Genomic DNA, 17638 nt, shown 5'->3' on the forward strand with positions numbered 1-17638 from the left:
TCCAGTGCAAATATACTTCAGAAATGAAGGTGAAATAAAACATGCTTAGATGAAGGAAAGCTAAGAGAATTTCTTGCCAGTACATCTGCACTAAAAGAATAACTAAAGATAGTTCTTCAGATCTGAAAGGATATGACAAGCTTGTAACATCAGAAATGAAAAAAGATAAATGAAAAGTGTAAATAAATGAGTAAATACAATAGACTATTATTCTTTTGAGTTTTCAAATTGCATTTAACATTTAAAAGCAAAATTATAATATTATCTGATGTAGTTCTCAACATATATAGAGATAACACTTACGACAATTATGAAGTAGAGAGGGTAAAGGAACCTAAATGGTTGCAAGATATCTATATTTCACTTGAGGTAGTAAAATTTTTACACTAATAGACTGCAATCAGCTACATCTGCATATTGTAATCCTTAGAGCAATCACTTGTAAAACATAATACAAAGACAGCTGCTAAAAAACACCTCAGATAAATAAGAACAAAATTATTTTTAATATGTTCAAGTAATTCACAGGAAGATAGGAAAAGGAAAACAGAGGCATAAAAAACAGGAAAAACAAAATAAATAATAAAATGGTAGACAAATCTTAATATGTCAATAATTACATTAAATATAAATAGTCTACATTCACCAATTAAAAGACAGAGATTGCCAGAATGAAAAAAAACGACCCAAGTACATGCTGTCTTCAAGAAACTAATTTCAAGTATAATGATACAAGAAGGTGAAAAGTTAAAGGATAGAAATGCATAAACCATGCACATACTAATCAGAAAAAAAGTTGTGGCTATATTATATCAGATAAAGTACAGTTTAGGCAAATAAAATTATGAAGAATTAAGAGGGACATTACAGGATAAAAGGATCGATTCACTAAGAAGACATGATAATCTTAAATGTGTATGTGCAAAACAACAGAGTTTCTAAATACATGAAGGAAAAACTACTAGAACTGAATGGAGAAATAGATACTCTCAATTGTCCTTTGAAACTTCAACATTCTTCTTTCAGTAATTGATAGAATAAGTAGATAAGAAGTCAACAAGGATATAGGCGAACCAAACAATATCATTACCCAGTAAAATCAAATTGATATTGATATCAATTACTTCACCCAACAATAATTTATATCAATTATCCCACCCAACAATAGTCAAATACATATTTTTTCCAGCCTCCATGGCACATTTATCAAGATAGACTATATCTTGTGTCATTTAATCAACCTTAACATATTTAAAAGAACTGAAATTGTACAAAGTATGATGTTTGACCACAATGGAGTCAAACTGGAAATAATTAACAGAATGTTAACAACAAAATCTCCACATACTTGGAAATTAAACAATATATTAATTAAAGAAGGGCATAGGTTTGGGGGCTTAGCTTTAACATTCTGTGGCTAATTCTGTCACTTAGTATTACCAATTGGGTATTTCTCCCATAAACTGATAAAACTTTGTCTATCAATATTTGAGTACAATATTCAGCCATGTGTTTAAAGTACTGCAGGCATGTGCAGGAAAAGGGGAACTAATATTTGTTATGTACCAACTATATGTCAATATTGACCATTCACTGTTTTATCTAATCTTCATAATCACTTGTCACACTGTTGTCTCTCAGCAAGTTACCTGTGCTGAGTGGCAGGAAAACCAGTGTTGGTTTCTTGAGATAGGGTTTGATGTCTGAGAGAACTTGAAAGAATTTGGTCACCAGAGTCGGGGAGCCCTGATAGGAGATTATTGTATAGAGGTGGAAAGAAGCTGCATCAAGAAGGGTCCCAGGTGGTTCAGTCAGGAGTCTGAACAGCGTTTGGCAAAAATTTAAGCAGAGGAAGAACATTTTAAAATTATTACTTAGTGAGAGTGCACTGCGAGGAAAGGAGGCTGAAGGTGGAGGGCTCAGTTAGTGTAGTGGGAATAACTCAGTTGAGAAATGATCAAGGTTGAGGTAGTATTATCACCACTTTATGTATGGGAAATGAAGTTTCTCAGAAAGAAAGTGTAGCATTTTTAAGGACAATCATATAAAAGAGGGCAAGGTAATCACATTATAAATAAGGTCTTCCAGTAATGTTTAACATGACAACATGCAAATAGTAAACATTTAATAATATTCCATCCCTAGAAAGTGCAGGTGGAATCATGCCAGTTAATGGGTTAGGAAATGAAACTCAAAATGAGTTTTACCAGGTTACCAGCGTTAGCCACACCTCTTCCTGCCCTTCATCCCCCACCCCACCCACGTTGCCGGAACGTCCCTTGTGCTGCAGAACAGGGTTAGGGTCAGGACACGCCAGGCACCTTCTCCCGCTCCTACCAGCTGAACCTCCAGGTGCGACTGCTCGAAGTCCACAAGGAAGAAGTTGCCAAGGAAGGGCAGGCGCCAGGGCCCCGGCGGGTAGTTCTTTGGGCGCCGTCTTTTGAGAAAGTCAACAGCGAGCAGAAAGGCTACAGTGCCCAGTAGGAGAGTCCGAGGATGGACCACTGCCCATAGGGCAGCCGCCAGAGAGCCCATCGCCGCAAGCATGGCTCAGACGCCCTCCTGCTCTTCTGCGGTCCAAGCAGGCGGCGGTCCCAGCAGGCGACGGTCCCCGCCCCGCCTCGCTCCCAGCCGTGCCCCGCCTCCCAGCCCCGCCCCTTCACAGCACCCCGCGAAGATGCCAGGCGCTGGATTCCCGGGAGGACACGCACCGGTCTCAGAAAAGGCCAGGCTAGGAGCAGTTTCTTTTCTATTTAGAAAGCTCATGGGTTTACTGAGAGTGCCACAGACATTTGAACCTCTGTTTAGTTCAATCACCGTCTCTCCCATGATTGGAACCGTGCGTGGTAAACAGTGATGACAACAGCAGTACCTAACATTTCTTAGGCTCTTACTATATGCCGGGCAGCACATCCGCCTCTTTACATAGATTATTATTTCATTTTGACAAAATTATGAAGGAGAAGCTCTCGGTAGTCTCATCTTGCAGTTGAGGAAACAGAAAAGTTAAGTACTAAGTATGTGGTGAACAAATAAATCCACCCTTCTGAAACACATCTAAACGAGGTCCTGTATTTGAAAGTGTTTGGAAGATTAAAAGGCACTACACCAAAGCTGCTAGCACTGAGCGGCATCCACAATAAGTGCTTAATTAACATTTGTTGAAGGAATGTCTTAGTTCTGATCCTTGCTGGTTTGCTCTATAAGGCTCCTCCCCAAAGCCCCAAGACTGTGGGACCACCAGGTTCCAGCCTTTCATACCATCTGGTGAGTGCCTGATTGGGTTTCACAAATGGTGAGACTCAAAACATGAAACATAGCTCGGGAATATATGGTACACACTCATGTACTCAACATAGAGTCACATATTCTGCTTACAATATTTTATTTTATTTTATTTCTTTATTTATTTTTGAGACAGAGTCTTGCCCTGTCACCCGTGCTGGAGTTCAGTGGCACCATCTCAGCTCACTGCAACCTTCACCTCCCGGGTTCAAGCGATTCTTCTGCTTCAGCCTCCCATGTAGCTGGGACTACAGGCACATGCCACCATGCCCGGCTAATTTTTGTATTTTTGGTAGAGAAGGGGTTTTGCCGTGTTGGTCAGGCTGGTCTCAATCTCCTGACCATAGGTGATCTGCCCACCTCGGCCACGTAAAGTGCTAGGATTACAGGTGTGAACAAGAAATGAAATGAGAATTGAAGTCTCTTGTTCTCTTTCTAAGGTCCAGAGACAAATACTAGTCAGAGCTTAGCTTGTATCCTTCTAGTCCACATTTTCCTGTTTTACTACAGCTGTTATGCATCCATACAGTATTTCTAATATTTATATATGATATTTTTACACGAATTATTCTACAACTCAATATTATGTGTTTGAGATTTATCCTGACTGATATATGTGGCTCTAATTCATTTAATTTAATAGATGGATAGTATTCTATTACTATGCCACAATTTATTTGCTCATTCGCATATCAATGGACATCAGGTTTGTTGTATCTCTCCTTCCTTTTTATTTTTTGCATTAAAGAATGATGCAGGGGAATGACTTCCATAATGGCAGCATGAGAAACCCCACGGAACCTCTTCCTAGTAAAAAACTGTGATTGCTAAAAATTATTTATAAAACTAAAATAATTTAAGTCCCTGAAAATTGTTCTAAAGGCATACAGTAAATAAATAAATTTTATTTAAGAAGAATCTACTAAACCGTAGTAAACACAGTAAGAGTCTGTGGCATTTGAGCCATAACTCACTCTTTCTCCTGGTCCCCAGATCAATGTGACAGAAACCCCATTCTAGACAGTTATATCCAAGAACACTTTCCCTAGCTCCCAAATGAAGGCTATAGTATCTCCCTGAGAGGGAAAAACTGCCAGCATTTCTCATAGCCAGCCCCCAAAATTTCATGTTGCAGAAGCTCTATTCTAGGCAAGACTGGCTAAGAGGTCTAGGGATAGCCTCCTCCATCCAGCCCTGACTTGTAAGGCAGAAACAATACCTACCCCAGGCCATAATTGCCCTCATCCCAGCTTTCTCATGAGATAGAGGTTCCACACCAGGAGAGGTTAGCCACAAACACCAGAGATTAATGCCTGAAACAATAGAGATTTTGGCGGTAAGCAATTAAGAGGAGGCTGGTAATTCTACGAGAACAAGAGGCTAAACCATAGGCTAACTAGAAGTTTACCAAAGTCAGTCAGCACAAGAGTTAGCCAGGAAGAACCTTCCTGGGACCAGAACAAGTCTCAAAGTCTGGCCTCAAAGACTGTTCCTGAGAAGAAGCCCAAATTTAATTGCATCAAATTGTGAAGTAATGTATGCCCCAAGGCATTGTTGAAAACACTAGAGCAATCAGCTGGAAGTCAGCAGAGACTGTGTAATACCAACAGGGGCAGACAGTCTTAAATACAGAACAGAGAAAAAGATAGTCAAAGACAGCCCTGCTAAAACCAATGTCGTTGTATTGTGACTGTGTGCACACCCAAGTCCATGCCCTCAGGTAAGTGACATCAGAGGCTTTACACTGTGGGGAAAATATGTTTCACTAAATTAGTCAGTCCTGTCAAGTCAGCAAACAGATGAAAGTACAAACAAAAAGAATTGGGAGAGAAGAGCAGATCATTAGCCATAATTGCCATAATATATTATCTAAAATGTACAGTTTTCACCAAAACATGATAAGACATGCAAAGAAGCAGGAAAGTGTGACCCAGCATAGGAAAGAAAGTAGGCAACTGAAACTGCCTGTGAGAGAGCCAGATGTCAAACGTAGCAAACTTTTTTTTATAAGTAAAGCAACTTAATTATAAATATGTCCAAAGAACTAAAGAAAATCATGGTGAAGAAAGTAAAGGAAGGTATGAGACAATGTCTCAACAGATAGAGGATATCAGTAATGAGACAGAAATTATAAAAGAAGTGGAATTTTGAATTGAAAATTGCAATAACTGAAATTTTAAAAATCACTATAGGGGATCAACAGTAGATGTAAAGTAGAAGAGGAAAGAATTAGTGAACTGGAAGATAGCTTGATAGAGATTATGCAATGTAGAAAACAGAGACAGAATAAAAGAATAAACAATCTCAGAGAAATGTGGGACGTCACTAAACACGCCAGCATATATGTAATCAGAATACCATAGAATACACTGTCAAGAAAAGAGCAGAAACATATTTGAAGAAATAATAGCTGTAAGATTTCCAAAATTTGATGAAAAACATTAATCTATGTATCCAAAACTTTCAGTGAGCTCCAAGTAGGATAAATGCAAAGGAATCCACACTCAAATACATCATAGTAAAAATACTGAAAGACAAAGAGGAAATCCTGCAACAGCATTAGAAAAATAGTGCATCCAATAAGTTGGAACTCCAAAAAGATTAACAGCCAACTTGTAATTAGAGAAAATGGAGACCAAAAGGCAGTAGGATGATATATTCAAAGTGCTAAAAGAAAAAAAAAAGTCAGAAACCTGTTAGCCCACTTGAGTTGTGTCCACCTGTTGGTTACTGTGAATACTGCTGCTACAAATGAGGGTGTGTAAATATCTCTGAGATTCTGCTTTCAATTCTTTTGGGTGTGTTCCCAGAGACAGAGTTGCTGGATCATATGGTAGCTCTATTTCTTAATATTTGTAGGAACTACCATGCTGTTTTTCATAGTGATTACACCATTTTGCATTCCTAGAAGCTGTCCCCAAGATTTTCAATATCTCCACCACTTCATCTGTATTTGTTATCTTCTGTTATACTATTCATCCTAATATGTGTAAAGTAGCATCTTATTGTGATTTTGATCTTAATTTCCCTATTAATTAGTGATGCTAAGTATATTTTCATGTTCTGGTTGTTCATTTGTATATCTTCTTTGGAAAAATGTGTATTCAGGTTCTTTGCCAATTTTTAATTGGGCTGTTTAATTTTTTACTGTTTAATTATGGGAGTTATTTATGTATTCTGTATATTAATCTTATCAAATATATGATTTGTGAATGTTTTCTCCCTAAAAACAAGTGTCAGCCAAGAATCTTATATGAAGCAGATGGTTTATTTTTTTTTAAAAAATGAAGGGAAAAACAGCTCTCTCCAGATTAAAAAAATTCAACAAATGAGAGAATTTATTGCTAGCAGACTTTAAGAAATAAGAAAGTCCTTAGATTGAAAGCAAATGACCCTAGGCAGTAATTAGACACTACGTGGAAACACACATTGCAAAGTTCATTATGCAATTATAAAAGATGGCATAAATGCATATTTCTTCTCCTTTCTCCTTTTAACTGCTATACAAAGTATTTGTAAATATGTCTGGTTTCCAGTCCAGTGTGAATGGAGCTTGGAAGTCATCACTCCTATCTTCGCAACAAGAAAAAACCTGAACAAACAGAAAGTTACCAACTCTTCTTCGATTGATCAGAAAAGTAAGATAACAGGGCAAACTCTTACTCCTAAAATTAGAGACACACAGTCCAGGTAAATGCAAACAATCACAGGTTAATGGATCAGAGCCTAGGGAGCAGAAACCACCAGTACCACAGTAGGAAAATTGAAATTTTAAATTCAAAATTGAAATTTTATACTTAAGCTGTAATTGACAAATTGCTAGATGCTCAGTGTGAATAAGATTCAGAGTTTAGAAATTCTGGGGATTCTTGTCTTAGAGGGACCTCATATTATCATTAGTTTTTCCTCTGGGAGCCCAACCAAGTTCTCAGCATTGTATTAACCAATCCCCCAAATCATCGAGTTGATATTTAAAAAAGAAAGAAGAAAAAAAGCCTGATATTGTGTACATGTTTTTTTTTTAATTAAAGCACACACATGGAAAAATACAAGTGAAACTGAGTAGAACATATATAACATATTGGCTTAGTATTACTAGTGGGCAGAATAACAGTGAGAAACTATCAGATTATTCCCTTTATTGGTCCTTATGCCACCCACATTTCTGAATAAACCAATAACCCATTAATCAATCATTACTTATGATTACAACTAAGAAATGATATTTTCTGCATTAAAAACTGTTGAAAACCTGTTTATCCAAAAAAGTGAACTCTATAAATATTAACATAAAATTTAGCTAGAATACTTCTAGGTATTAAATTATATACCAAAAATTTAAAGGATATTTGAGATAAAAAAGTAAGGCATATTTCCCAAGCAACAATGATAATTTCTTATTTTGCAAATTTCTTATTTCAGAAATCAGGATAATTTGAGATTTAAAAATTTCTATTAGTGATCTTACATCTTCTTCCACAACATAGATACATTGTTTGACAACTAGAAGCCGTAAATGTTTTTTGAATGCTTTGAGGATTTAGTTTAAACATTAATTGATGTGGCATATTATTTTTACTAAGTAGTAACTTGGTCATCATAACTTTTATGTTTGCTTAGGATTTATTTTTTATTATATAAAAGTTGAAGGTATTTCTGTCATAACTGTAAGCAAACTTAACCTAAGTGTGTGAAAAATATTCCGAGGTACTCTGTATATTTTTAATGTCCTGAAAATCTGAAGGCTAATCTCTACAGGTATGTTTTAGGATATTCCATAGGAAAAAAATCATTACTTTTACTATCAACCTTTTAGATTTCATGAAAATTTTATTGAGGAGTAATAATACATGCTATAAGCATTGACAAAACTCTGAAAGTTTTTTTCTATAAGAAATAAAATACTCAATATCTAAATTGAATCAGCCATAGGAGATTCAATTTAGAGTGTTTTGTGTTTTATATTCATCTAATAATGTTCAAATTGCAACTATAACATTTTAATATTTGTCAACATGCTTTTATAAAAAGTAAATTCTAAGTTTCTAAGCTTCAAAAGAGTGAAGAAGAAGTAAAAAGCAAAAATTGAGGGAGTTTTTTACTAGTAGACATGCCTTACAAGAACTAGTAAAAGAAGTTCTTTAGAAAGAAGGAAAAATATTTAGGCCAGAAACTGAGATATACATACAGAAAGGAAGAATACCAGAGAAGAGATAAATGAAAGTAAGATAAATATTTTATTTTTGTATTTTTTTTTTTTTTGACAGAGTTTTGCTCTGTTGCCCAGGCTGAAGTGCAGTGGTGCAATTATGGCTAACTGCAGCCTCTGCCTTCCAGGTTCAAGCAATTCTTGTGCCTCAGCTCCCTGAGTAGCTGGGATTACAAGCACATGCCATCATGCTTGGCTAATTTTTGTATTTTTAGTAAAGACAGGGTTTCACCATGTTGGCCCAGCTGGTCTCGAACTCCTGACCTCTAGTGATCTGCTCTCTTCATCCTCCCAAAGTATTTTTCTTATTTTTAATTGATTGAGCAGATAAGTTTGCTCCAAGTAAAAGTAACAGCCATGTATTCAGTGATTATAGCTTATTGATAAGTGAAATGAATGATGCAATGTTACAAAGAATGCATGGAATAAATTCTTGCACTACCCAGAAAGCAGTATAGTATTATTTGAAATGATTTCAATCAGTTGGAAATGTCTAGTACCAACTCTAAGGCAACCTTAAACAAGTTTAATAAAAGGAATACAATTGATATGCTAAGAAAGGAAAGAAAGTAGAATCATATAAAATGCTCAATTAAAATGACACAAGGCTAAAAATGAGTGTAAGAAAAGAAACAAAAAGAAGAGCAATGAGTAGAAAACAGGTAAGAATAGGGTGGATATTAACCCAACTACATCAATAATCATTTTAAGTGTCAATAATCTAAATATACCAATCAAAAGATATAGTCTATCAGAGTGGATTAAAAAATATCCCTTTCAGGTTGTTTGTTGTTACTGTATAGAAACACAGCTGATTTTTGCATGTTGATTTTGTATCTTAAAACTTTGCTGAATTTGCTTATTAGTTCTAACAGTTTTTTGGGGGGTGGAGTGTGGAATCTTTAGGGTTTTCTACGTATAAGATGATGTCATCTGTGAACAGAGATAATTTACTTCAGCGTTAAAAAGAATAGACTTAACTAAGGAGACAAAAGATTTGTGCACTGAAAACTGCAAGACATTGCTAAAAGAAATTAAAACAGACACAAATAAATGGAAAGACATCCCATGTTCATAGATCGAAAGACTTAATATTGTTAAAATATCCATATTACCCAAATTAATTTTCAGATTTAATGTCATCAATATCAAAATCCTCTTGACATTTCCTTTTTTGCAGGAGAAATTAAAAAATATTCTAAAATTTATATGTACCTACAAAAGACCCTGAAAAAGTGAAACAATCTTGAGAAACAAAAACAAAGCTGCAGGCATGAAACTTTCCTAATTCCAAAACATTACAAAGCTACAGTAACCAAATAAATCTGATACTGGCATAAAGACAGACCTAGAGACCAAAGAAACAGAATAGACAGCCCAGAAACAAATCCATGCATATATGAGCAAATGGTCTTCAACAAGGATATCAATACTACATAATGGGGAAAGGACAGTCTCTTCAACATGGTGCGGCAAAACTGTATAACCACATGTAAAAGAATGAAATTGAACCCTTATTATATAACATAGACAAAAATAAACTCAAAATGGATTAAAAACCTGAACATATGACCTGAAACCATAGAGCTCGTAGAAGAAAACATAGGGGAAAGACTCCATAACATTGGTCTTGGCAATGATTTGGATATAACATCAAAAGCAGAGGCAACAAAAGCAAAAATATACAAGTGAGAACACATCAAACTAAAGCTTCTTCACAACAAGAAAACAATCAGTGGAGTGAAAATATTTGCAAATCATGTATCTGATGGGGGTTGATATAAAAAATATATAAGAAATTCCTACAAATTGATAGCAAAAAATCCCCAAATAACCTGATTTTAAATGGGCAAATGATTCGAATAGATATTTTACTAAGGAAGACACACAAGTGGGTGAACAGGTATATGAAAGGATGCTCAATATCACTAATCATCACGGAAATGCAAATCACACTCATGATGAGGTATCACTTCATACATGTTAAGATAACTATTATCAAAATGTCAAAAGATAATATGAGTTGGCTAGGATGTGGAGAAAATAGAATCCTTGCACACTGTTGGTGGGAATGCAAACTGGTACAACCATTATGAAATATGGAGGTTCTTTTAAAAATTAAAAATACGATTACCATATGACCCAGCAATCCCACATCTGGTTATATATCCAAAGGAAATGAAATGACTGTGTTGAAGAGATAACTGTATTGCTATATTCATTATCCCATTATTTATAACAGCCAAGATATGTAAACAACCTAAGTGCCTCCTGATAGATGAAGGGATAAAGAAAATGTGATATTATATATATATATACACAACAGAATATTATTCAGTCTTAAAAAAGGAGGACATCCTGCCACTCGCAACAACATGGACGAATGTGGAGGACATCATGCTAAATGAAATAAGCCAGCTACAGAAAGCCAAATACTGTATGATTTCAATTTTATGTGGAATCCAAAAAAGTCAAACTCACTGAAACAGAGTGAAAGGGAGGTTTACTAGGGATTGCAGGTGGGGAAAGGTGAGATGTTGGTTAAAGGGTACACACCTGCAGTTATAAGACATATAAGTTTGGAGACCTAATGTACGGAATGGTGACTAGAGTTAACAGTGCATTTTATACTTGAAATTTGGTAAGAGAGTAGATCTTAAGTATTCTCACCACACACATGCACGTGCGTGTAACTATATGAGGTGACGAATATGATAAGCAGCTTGATATTGGTAATCCCTTCATAATGTATACCTATATCAAAGCATCACATTGTTCACCTTGAATATATACAAATTTTATTTACCAATTATATTTCAGTAAAGCAGAAAAACATAAGAGATCACCCAAAAGAAAAGAAAAGAGAAATACTTAGGTATATATCTAGCAAAACGTGTAAAAATATATATGAAGTAAACTACAAAACTCTGATGAAAGAAATCATAGGAGGTGTAAATAAGTGAAGAGATATTCCACGTACATGGGTAGAAAGACTTAATATCATCAGGATGTCAGTCTGATATCATCTTTTCAGCCTGGAAAAATTTTACTTCTTCTGTGTGACGGAGTTTTGCTCTTGTCACCCAGGCTGAAGTGCAATGGCACAATCTTGGCTCACTGCAACCTCCTTCTCCCAGGTTCAAGTGATTCTCCTGCCTCAGCCTCCTGAGTAGCTGGGATTACTGGTGCCTGCCACCATGCCTGGCTAATTTTTTTTGTATTTTTAGTACAAAAAAATGTTTGGCCAGGCTGGTCTTGAACTCCTGACTTCAGGTGATCCACCCGCCTCAACCTCCCAAAGTGCTGGATTACAGGCGTGAGCCACTGCGTCCGGCCCAGAATATACTCTCTTACACTTGAGATGTGAATATTAATCCTCCACTTACCTATTTGCCGAATGTCATAATGGCACTTTTTACAGTAACTATTTCACTAAATTCTTAGAGCATACTTCAGATGTAAGTGCTATTGTCTTAATTTTTAGGAAACTGAAGTTTGTGTATTTGAAATCATTTGTTCAAGTTTAAAATGCCAGTGAGTGGCAAAGCAAAAAATCACACCCATCTCTGCTTGAGAGCAGAATTTGTGTTGTTTTCCTAAACTTTAAAATCAGGAGTGAATTCCTTTACTCTGCATCACACATGAACACCTCTGCTTAGTGTCCCAAAACTCCATAGTCATGCCACCCTTCCTCTCCAGCCTAGCCCTCTGATTGAATCATCAATTATTTTGAAACATGCACTTTAGCCCCAGTGACTCCACCCTTTCACCTGAATAAATATTTTTACCTTTAAACACATGCACCTTGGACTTCCTTGGGGTGCCGTCTCTAGTCCTTCTATTAATCTAAATCCTGTTCATCTTCAATTTAGGTCCTACTTCCTCCAGGACATTAGGTATTTTTGTACTTTGCTCTATGTTGATTATTTACTTTTGTTTTTTTCCCCTGCTGTCTCTGCCTAGAATAAATATTGAAATTCTGCACAAATATCAAGGGCCAGGTCAAAGGCTCACTGTCCCAGGACATGGGATCAGATATTCCCTGATGGAGGGATATCCGGAACCAGTTTTCAAAGGAATTGTTAACTGGCCGGTGAGGTGTCAAGCAGATTACATGCTAACTTTAGGAATAAATCTTCAGTTATTATGATCACATATCATAAATACAAATTGATTTCTACTCAGAGTAACTCAGGTTACTTATTGGTTTATAAAAAGCAATGAGAGTACTGAATATTAGCTCAGGCAAAGGGTAAGCTGCTGTAGCAATGATCCCAAATGCATGTGATTCAAACAGGATTAAAATTTATCTCTAACAGAACATTCCGGAGATTGGCAGCTGGTCCAGCCACCAGACAGGTGGTTCTGTTCCACGAACCCTCCAGGGTTCCAGTTTCTTTCCATCTTGTTACCTCTCCATTTCCTATGATGGAGTCTTTATCCCCAAATGCATATCTGGTTCAACAGCACAATAGCCATATTCTAGTCTATTGGAAGAAAAACGTTAAAATGGCAAGCATCTATTTTTTGAAAGCCATGATCTGAAAATTGTCTTCATCACTTACACTCATATCCCATTGTCCAGAATCTGGTAATAATGGCTATGGCTAGTTGGCAAGGGAGACTGGCAAATGTAGTTTCTAGCTAGCAGCCATGTGTCTATTAAAACCCAAGGCATTCTATTACTAAAAGAAAAAAAAAAAGGAAAATCGATATTTAAGGGAGTAATTAGCGTTAGCCATAGGCTGTGTGCCAAGCTCCTTGGGAACTAACTTAAACACAGTTAGGAGTCTTCTTCTTTGTGTTAAATCTGCTTAGTGTTCTGTAATTTTCTTGTTCTATACAACCTTGGATATTGATCTCTTTCTCTAGGTTTGGGGAGCTCTTTGTTATTATCCCTTTGAATAAACTTTCTACCCCTATCTCTTTCTCTATCTCATCTTTCAGGCCAATAACTCTTAGATTTGCCCTTTTGATGCTATTTTCTAGATTCCTAGGCATGCTTTATTGTGTTTTATTCTTCATTCTTTTGTTTCTTCTGATGTGTATTGTCAAATACCCCGTCTTTGAGGTCACTAATTCTTTCTTCTGCTTGATCAAATCTGCTATTAAAAGACTGTGAAGTATTCTTCAGTATGTCAATTACATTTTTCAGCTCCAGAATTTCTGCTTGATTCTTTTTAACTATCTCAATCTTTTTGTTACATTTATCTGATGCAATTCTGAATTCCTTCTCTGTGTTATCTTGAATTTCTTTGAGTTTCCTCAAAAGAACTATTTTGAATTCTCTGTGTAAAATGTCGCATATCTTTGTTTCTCTAGGATTGGTCCCTGGTGCCTATTTAGTTCATTTGGTGAAGGCATGTTTTCCTGGATTGTCTTCATATTTGTGGATGGTTATCTGTCTCTGGACATTGAATGAAGGGGGCCAGCCCCTCCACACCTGTGGGTATTTCTCGTCAGGTGGGACGAGAGACTGAGAAAAGAAATAAGACACAGAGTCAAAGTATAGAGAAAGAACAGTGGGCCCAGGGGACCGGCACTCAGAATGCGGAGGACCTGCAGGGGCACTGGTCTCTGAGTTCCCTCAGTATTTATTAATTACTATTTTCACTATCTCAGCAAGAGGAATGTGGTAGGGGAGCAGGGTGATAGTGGGGAGAAGGTCAGCAAGAAAACATGTGAGCAAAGAAATCTGTGTCACAAATAAGTTCAAGGGAAGGTAATTTGCCTGGATGTGCATGTAGGCCAGATTTATGCTTCTCTCCACCCTCACATCTCAGTGGAGTAAAGAGTAACAAAGCAGCATTGCTGCCAACATGTCTCACTTCCCGCCATAGGGCGGTTTTTCTCCTATCTCAGAATTGAACAAATGTACAATCCGGTTTTATACCGAGACATTCCGTTCCCAGGGACAGGCAGGAGTCCCTGCCTCAACTCAAATTCCTATCTCAACTGCAAGAGGCTTTCCTCTTTTACTAATCCTCCCCAGCACATACCCTTCACGGGTGTCGGGCTGGGGGACGGTCAGGTCTGTCCCATCCCACGAGGCCATATTTCAGACTATCACATGGGGAGAAACCTTGGACAATACCCGACCTTCCAGGGCAGAGGTCCCTGCGGCTTTCCGCAGCGCATTGTGCCCTTGGTTTATTGAGACTAGAGAATGGTGATGACTTTTACCAAGCATACTGCTTGTACAGATTTTGTTAACAAAGCACATCCTGCACAGCCCTAGATCCCTTAAACCTTGATTCCATACGACGCATGATTTTGCGAGCGCAAGGTTGGGGCAAAGAGGTTGGGGTAAAGTTACAGATTAATGCATCTCAGGGCAAAGCAATTGTTTGGAGTATGGGTCAAAATGGAATTTCTTATGTCTTCCCTTTTTACATAGACACAGTAACAGTCTGATCTCTCTTTCTTTTCCCTACAATTGAATGATTAGGTATTTATTGCGGTCTTGACAGTCTTGGCTTGTTTGTATCCGTTCTTCTTGGGAAGAATTTCCAGGCATCTGAAAAAACTTAGATGTTGTGATCTTAGCTGTATCTACATTAGGGGGCACCCCAAGCCCAGTAACACTGTGGTTCTTGCAGGCTCCTAGAGGTAATGCCTTGATGGTCTTAGACAAGATCTGGAAGAATTCTCAGGCTTACAAGTAAAAGACTTGTTCTCTGCTCTTAGTTTCTCTCAAACAAATAGTCTCTCTCTCTCTGTTCCAAGCTGCCTGAGTTGGGGGTGGAGTGACAAAAACACCCCTGTGGCCACCACCACTAGGATTGCACTGGTTCAGACCTAATCCAGCCCAGCATTGGATCTCACCTAAGATCTGCTAAAACCACTCCCTGGCTACCACCTATGTTTACGCAAGGCTCTGGGGCTGTAGATGGCAAAGCCAGCCAGGCTTGTGTTCTTCCTTCAGGGGTCAAGTTCCTCTAAGCCCAGGGCAGGTCCAGAGGTACTGTTCAGGAGCCAGGGACTAGAGTCAAAAGCTTTAGAAGTCTACCTGATGTTCTACTGCACTGCACCTGAGCTGGAACTAAAACCACAAGACATAGCTCTTCCCATTTTTCCCTCCTATTTTCAAAGGCAGAAGAGCCTTAACCCATGGCCACTGCCACCACAGGCCCATGGAGAGTACTGCCAGGCTACCACCAATGTTTCCTTAAGGCCTGAGGGCTTTTCAGTCAGCTTGTGGTGAATGCTGCCTGGCCTGGGACTCACCTTTTAGGGAAGTGGGTTCCCTCCTGGCCCAAGGAAGGTCCAGAAGTGCCATCCAAGAGCCAAGGCCTGGAATCACAGACTCCCAAGAGCTCACTTTGTGTTCTACCGCCCTGTGGCAGAGCTGGAACTTAAGGTGCCAAAGTGCCCTTTATTTTTCTCTCACTTTTCTCAAGAAGAAGGAGTTTCTTCCCATAGCCACCACCGCTGGGAATTTGCTAAGTCTCTCCTAAAGCCAGCAAGTCTCAGAGTCTCACCCAAGGCCCACGATTTACTACCTGGGTATTGCTGTTGGTTATAAGGGCCCAAGGACTCTTCAGTTGGCAAGTGCTGATTCCTGGACTGGATCTTTCCTTTCAAGACAGCAAGTTCCCTTCTGATGCAGGGTGTGTCTAGAAATCGCATCTGGTAGCTAAGTCCTGGAAAGGCGGTCTCATGACTCTGACTGGTGCCCTGTCCTACTGTCTTGCATCTTGGATACTGGCCAAACTCTTAAGGGCCATTAAAATAATGGCCATTACTTTTAATGGCAAAAACCGCAATTACTTTTGCACCAAACTAATAGTACAACCTGTAGGGAAAACAGTATGGAGATTTCACAAAGAACTAAAAATAGAACTACCCTTCAATCCAGCAGTCCAACTACTGAGTGCGTACTCACAGGGAAATAAATCATTATATCAAAAAGATTCCTGCATTTGTATGTTTACCACTGCACTATTCGTAATAGCAAACATATGAAATCAATATATCTATTGATCTGTTAGTACAATTAGACAAGTGCCCATCAGTAGATTAGTACATAAAGAAAACGTAGTATATATACACCATGGAATACTATTTGCCCACAAAAAATGAAATCATGTCATTTTTAGCAATATGGATGGAACCGGAACTTATTATATTAAGTGAAATAAGCCAGGCACAGAAAGACAAACATATTTCCACTCATATGTGGGAGCTTAAAAAGTTGACCTTATGGAAGTAGAGAGTAGAATGATAGGGTTACCAGAGTCTTGGAATGTGTGTGTTTGGGTAAAAGGGATGAAGGAGAAAGAAAGGTAGCTTAATGGGTACAAATATACAGTTCAGTAGAAGGAATATGTTCTAATGTTGGATAGCAGAGTAAGGTAACTATAGTTAACAACAATGTACTCTGTGACAGATTGAACTCTAACACAACTTTTCCTGATTTTTGAGCACTTCAAAGTTTGAAGAGAGTGACTTCTGCTGGCCTGGCTTAGGTTATGTGCAGTCATACACTGCAAAATGATGTTTCAGTCAGTGATGGCCTGCCTATATGACAGTGGTCCCATACAATTATAATGGAGCTGAAAAATTCCTATCTCCTAGTGATGTTGTAGCTATTGTAATGGCATAGTGCAACACATTACTCACGCATTTGTGATAATGCTGTTGTGAATAGACCTATTGTGCTGTCAGTCATATAAAAGTATAATACAAATAATTATGTACAGTACATAATGCTTGCTAATGATAAACAACTATGTTACTAGTTTATGTACTTACTATACTTTTTAATCATCACTTTAGAGTGTACTCCTTCTACTTATTAAAAAAAAGTTAACTATAAAATAGTCTCAGGCAGGTCTTTTAGAAGGTATTCCAGAAGAAGGCATTGTTATCATAAGAGGTGCATTGTTATTGCCCTGAAGATCTTCCAATGGGAGAAGATGTGGAGGTGGAAGACAGTGATATTGATGATTCTGACCCTGTGTAGGCCTAGGCTAATCTGTGTGCTGGTGTCTTAGTTTTTAATAAAAATATTTTAAAAGTTAAAAAAATAAAAAAAATTTAAAAAATAGAAAAACACGTATAGAATAATGATGTAAAGAAAGAAAACATTTTTGTACAGCTGCACAATGTGTGTTTTAAGCTGTGCTATTCAATCAAAAGTTA

At 37.5% G+C, this 17638-nt stretch overlaps 1 protein-coding gene across 2 annotated transcripts in view; it reads right to left on the reverse strand.

The window, feature by feature from the left end:
• LOC100589053 (cytochrome P450 2J2) overlaps positions 1-2599 on the reverse strand; it is a 32404-nt gene extending 29805 nt beyond the window's left edge. Inside the window, exon 1 of one of the 2 annotated variants that reach the window (XM_003265154.3) lies at positions 2338-2599. In XM_003265154.3, the coding sequence (XP_003265202.1) occupies positions 2338-2547 (210 nt within the window). In that variant the 5' untranslated portion in view covers positions 2548-2599. Of the gene's footprint in view, positions 1-2321 lie in introns of both variants that reach the window. The other variant, XM_030812921.1, reaches the window with a different exon arrangement.
• Between the last annotated feature and the right edge of the window lie 15039 nt (positions 2600-17638).

This window comes from Nomascus leucogenys, chromosome 5, assembly GCF_006542625.1.
Source record: "Nomascus leucogenys isolate Asia chromosome 5, Asia_NLE_v1, whole genome shotgun sequence".
Lineage (NCBI taxonomy): Eukaryota > Metazoa > Chordata > Mammalia > Primates > Hylobatidae > Nomascus > Nomascus leucogenys.